The 4,958-nt window shown below is 43.5% G+C and overlaps 1 protein-coding gene across 1 annotated transcript; it reads right to left on the bottom strand.

Annotated features, from left to right (window-relative positions):
* Nucleotides 1-2,009: 2,009 nt before the first annotated feature.
* On the bottom strand, nucleotides 2,010-4,000 carry LOC105555270 (dual specificity protein phosphatase CDC14C). The gene has a single exon (XM_012002125.1). The coding sequence runs from the start codon at nucleotides 3,651-3,653 to the stop codon at nucleotides 2,199-2,201; it is 1,455 nt and encodes a 484-aa protein (XP_011857515.1). The 5' UTR covers nucleotides 3,654-4,000; the 3' UTR covers nucleotides 2,010-2,198.
* Between the last annotated feature and the right edge of the window lie 958 nt (nucleotides 4,001-4,958).

The following is a 4,958-nucleotide window of genomic DNA, read 5'->3' as shown; positions in this document are numbered from 1 at the left end:
ATCACAAGTTTTCTATGATCAATTTCAGTGAACCAGTTAAATAGAAGGATTTTTAGAAAGAGCCACCGTGATAGCAATTCTAGGTGGAAACTTGAGCAGGCAACATGAAGAGGCAGTTTATAAAATGAAAAACGACTGTAGTTCCACTGACACCCTGCATTTTCTTGGACGAAACACCAGGAGGCTTGTTCACTGTGAGGGAGACAATACTCACAAGAGCTGTGGTGCCCATGTTTACTTGTTCTGATGGGACGAAAAGCCAAACTAAGAAGGGATCAGATGGAAGCACGATTTTCACAACTACCTGGATTATTATTTATGGAGGGGATGGCCTTAAAAAGGGTAAGGGAAAGAAGAGGTGCCTTGAGAATTCAATGCTTTATACATGGCACAGTTTGAATATTTATATTTTCTCAGCTCCAAATAGCAAACGGAATGTTCTTTCTCCCACCCAAATCTTATTGAAGAGTGGTCTTCCCACAGCCAAGTGGATCTTTGTGCCTATTCATTTCCAGGGACAGAAAACCACTGTTTTTCTGTGATCCAGTCCCCAGTGTTTAAAAGCTGGCCTGACCCCACCCCATAGTGCCTGGCGGGGAAAGAGTCGCTTGTTTGACTGAGAACACGGCATCTTCCGTCTCTCCTGATGCCAGTCAATTTCACACTTTCTTCCAAGAAAGTACACCAAAATGGAAGCACTGCCTTTCAATTACTTTTTGCATTAAAGACTTTAATTTGTTTATTCCAATTGCTTTTATTTCTTACAGTTTTGTGAAAAAGGCAGCTTCTTAAAATGGAGTTGCCTACTGATCTGGTGCACGCCTTGTGGCTTAGGAGGGCATTTGTTTCCCACTGCCTGTCAACATCTCAGCCCTCCATGCTCCCAGCACAGGCAAAAATGGGTTAAAAATCATTAAACCACCCACTTCTTACGGAAGGAGCTGAGGTGAGTATTAAATATTCTTTATTTTGGGTCCCATTTTTTTTTCTGGGGGGGACAGCAAATCAATTCTATTTCTGTAATTGCTTCATGGCACAGACTCTGCTGTGTTCCAGTAGGGTTGTGGGAGAAGGCACTCTGCAGAGTTACCAGTTGTGTTCCCTAATCAAAGGCAACAGTGAGATCCAGAAGCAGATCATTGTCACTGAGATCACAGGCCACGTCAATGGCCTTAGGCTGATCTCATAAGGAAAAAAAAATCTAGTGTTACAGAAAAGAACTCTAAAAAAGCGGTAACTTTTTTTTTAAGTCGATATTATTTTGGATTGCTGTTTCCAAGGCAAAAAACCAATAGTGTGTTTTTTCCATGCATGGAAGGAAATATGATTTTAATTTGTATGACTGGCAGCCGAACAATGGGCAACCTCCCGGTTCTTCAGTCCCTAAAGGACAGAAAAAGGAATGACTTGCAACATCTTCCAACTCTGAAGTCAGTTTCTCCTCCTGAGTCTTCTAAAGCTACCATTAATATTCTCTTGCAAGTTTTACGTTACCAAGGTACCACCTGGTATTACAACATGCAACAGTGTTTAAATGTGGTTTTCACAGATTCTTGTTAATAAAGCACTCTTTGGTGGAAGACAAGCAGCTTGGTTACTTAACAGAGTTAACATTACAACAGTATTACAAATAGCCAAGTGAAGATGATAAAGCCAAATAGTATCAAATTACAGAAAGTACCATCTCAGTAATGCCTTTTGCATCTTTATAAATTTTGACACAGGGTCACAAGGCGAACAGAAAATAAATACATAAAAAACCTCTATCAGATCCTCAAGTCTTCTGAAGGCCAGCAACTACAGTGCTTGCCATCACAGGGACACACATTCACCGCAGACCAGCCAGCTCCCTGGGTACCAGAGGGCTTGGGTATTTACACCTGAGACTAAATTTACAACAGCATTTTTGTCCTTCAGCTTGAGAGCTGGGTCCTTCTTTGAGTCATTTGCTTGCACCCAAACTCAAAGTTCATTATTGAAACTCCAGTGGACATTTTCTCCATTGATCGCTTCTTAGGTGGAAAACAACCAAGGCTTTTGCAATTTTGTTTTCTTTTCAAATTGTGCTAATTTCTGTTGCAGTTTTCATTTCCTAGAGTCTTCTTTCAGCTCTGGTCACAGGATTTTACTTAAGGCAAGACCGTTTTAGCCCTTGAAACAGAGAGAAGCAGCTATCTGTCAGGGGGTCCTGATGGCTGCTATGTTCTGAAACCATCGAGACAGAATAGCAGGATGGGAAGAATGTAGTCACAAACAATCCACCAGATGACAATACTACATAGTGCAGAGGTCAGCACAGCTAGGGGACATGTCAGAGGAATAGCATTTGTTTTTGGTTGTCTTCTGCTTTTCAGGGCCCGAAGTCTATCACCTTGTGTCCCTCCATTGATGTTGTCGTCATCACTGTAAGGTTCGGGTTCTTGCTGGTCTTGATTCTCGACCCCATTTATGGAAATGTCATCAACACCAGGGAGAAGTTTGGAGAAGGCTGCTCTGTGTTGTCCATTCTCCTGCCCCTTTAACTTCTGCCGAAAATAGTCCCCTTCTAGCCAGAGGCTTGTTTGCTTCATCACCAAAAACTGCTGCTGAGGCCCAATCACCAAGCCAGGTCTGCAGATCCTTACCCACGCAATGGTCTCAGCTGCTGTCATCCTGTAATGCTTCATGATGTAGCAGGCTATCAAAGTGCCCGTGCGACCAAGGCCAGCTTTACAATGTACTGCAATGGCACCCTCAGCATTTTCACAGATATCCAGAAATTTTTTGACAATGGCATCAGTAGGGGTGCTGCCATCCGCAAAGAAAAGATCGTGGTGATCGAAGCCAGCATCCATAAAGCGTTTGGCATCATACATCCTTTTATTAAGACGAATAATGGTAGTAACATTGTGATTCTTAAAATATTGAATATAAGTCTCAGGAGAATGTTGAGGGTAACCACTTTCAAGTCTGGTTCTTGAATGAGGTCCACAGAAGGCAATAAATCGGTCTGGTATTATCCAATTTAAGTCTCCGTTTTCTGCTTTTTCATAGTGTTCATATTCATCAAGGTTAAATGAGTTGAAATTAAGGAAGCCATACTGCATTGCCTTCTTTACTGCATGAAAACAGTCAAGAAGTGTAATGTAGAAATTGCAGCTTCCATAGGCAGCATCTCTGAAAGGAATATAGGATGTATCTCCAAAGATTAATATTCTATATGCTTCTTCTGGAGTTCTCCCCAAATATATAACCATGTAGCATCCAACAAGGAAGGCAGCATTGGCTTGTTTTCTCTGATCAGAGCCAGTAAAATGAACAATTTTCTTCCTTAACATTGTAATGGACTTTAATTTCTTATTTATCTTGCAACAATATCTGTAAACCATTGCCAGATTGAGTGGTCCAAAGTCTTCGGAGAAGTTCTCATATTTGAGTTCATTATCTACGCTGAAATAATGTACATTTGATGCACTCTTTGGTCTGTTGTTGAGAATGGCAAAACGAAGGCGATCGGTGATGTCCAGGTACACGTCGACCTGGGGGCCCCGGCGGCGCGGGTCCTGCTGCGTGGAGCTGCGGATCTTCTTCACAACCGGCGAGGTCGACGAGCAGCGCGGCGAGCAGGGAGACGTGGCGGCCAAGCTCGACCGCCCCTCGCTTTTCCGCTTCATGGAGGCGACCGTGGCCAGTCAGGGAGCAACGATCAAGGCCCCGCGCGCCCGTGCGCCCGTGCGCCCACCGAGGCTCCCGCCAGCCCCGCGCTGGCACTCAGGGCAGTAGGCGCAGAGCGGCGCTGCGGGAATGGCGGGCGCCGGCAGAGCCTGGCGGGAGGCGGTAGGTTCGTGCAGGAGCTGTAGGAGGGGCCTGGCCCACAGCGCCTGCCCCGCTCGCTCCCGCGACCGCCCTCCCTTTGCTTTTCTAAACCAGGAGCTGAAGGGTTGTATCACACTGACAGCAACGAAGTGTTAGATGAATAAGTCATAATGCTCTTGTCATAGCAACCGCCTGGATCTTAACCTTCTCTCCAGTCTCTGGAAATTCCGCCAAACAAGTGCTAAAAACTTTGAGTATAACTTTATTACCAAATGGCAGTATTTTTGAAACACATATTTAGGATCCATTAAAAGTTGAGATTGTGACCATTCGGTATGGAAAGTCATGCCTGCTTGAAGACAAGTTAATGCTGACATACTGCTCTTTCACCAGCTCTCCCAATACCCTAACCTTGGAAACATGGGAGCACAAGATAGTTAAATGGATATTTTAAAAGACGGCATTTCTTTTTTCTGTTCTATGTGGACTTTCCAAAGAAAAGTCTTGGAGAAGCTAAACAATGTGGGTAGAAGATCACACATGGGATATCACATGTGATAAATTTTATACCCAGTCAGTGTCATCCCAAAGCCAACATGCAGCTCTGCACTTCTCGGGAACGGAACAGGCCTCTCTACTTCACCAAAGAGAGCTTTATGAAGCTTCATCCCTAAGTTCTGGGTTGGGGGTAAAATAAAGAAGAGGACTGATGGGTTGCTCCTGAGCTCACTACTCATTCATACATCTTCTTGCCGTTCTGTTTGGTGGGATTTCCCCCAATCATTTATATCCTTCTGGTGTCCACAAGGAGTGAGACCTAAATTCCCAATTAGATAGGCTTTATGAAATTTTAAAAGTTAATGTATACATTGGAATTAGTTTAGGAGAAAGGAGAGAAGAGTAAAAGGAGATAGGTAAAGATTCATATTTGTCCTTAAAGATTCAAGCTTCTGGATGCAACAAATACTTTGATTAATGGGGACCTCAAGAATAATTTTGTTCACTACTGTCCGAATGCTTACCTCCGGTCCACAGTATTTCTGCCCAGTGAATGCATTGTATTTTCTTTTTTCCAGTTTTTGTTGGAATACTCGTGTCCGATAGAAAACACACATCTGAAGGCATACAGTGAGGATGGTGATATCCCTTGTCTTATCATTTAT

The sequence above is a fragment of the Mandrillus leucophaeus genome, unplaced genomic scaffold, assembly GCF_000951045.1.
Source record: "Mandrillus leucophaeus isolate KB7577 unplaced genomic scaffold, Mleu.le_1.0 Scaffold678, whole genome shotgun sequence".
In the NCBI taxonomy this organism is placed as follows: Eukaryota; Metazoa; Chordata; class Mammalia; order Primates; family Cercopithecidae; genus Mandrillus; species Mandrillus leucophaeus.
The sequence above is the reverse complement of the archived record's forward strand: the minus strand, read 5'-3'. Positions and strand labels throughout refer to the sequence as shown.

What these genes read in the sequence shown, in the direction of transcription:
- LOC105555270 (XM_012002125.1), bottom strand. Translation starts at nt 3,653, where the DNA reads ATGAAGCGGAAAAGCGAGGGGCGGTCGAGCTTGGCCGCCACGTCTCCC.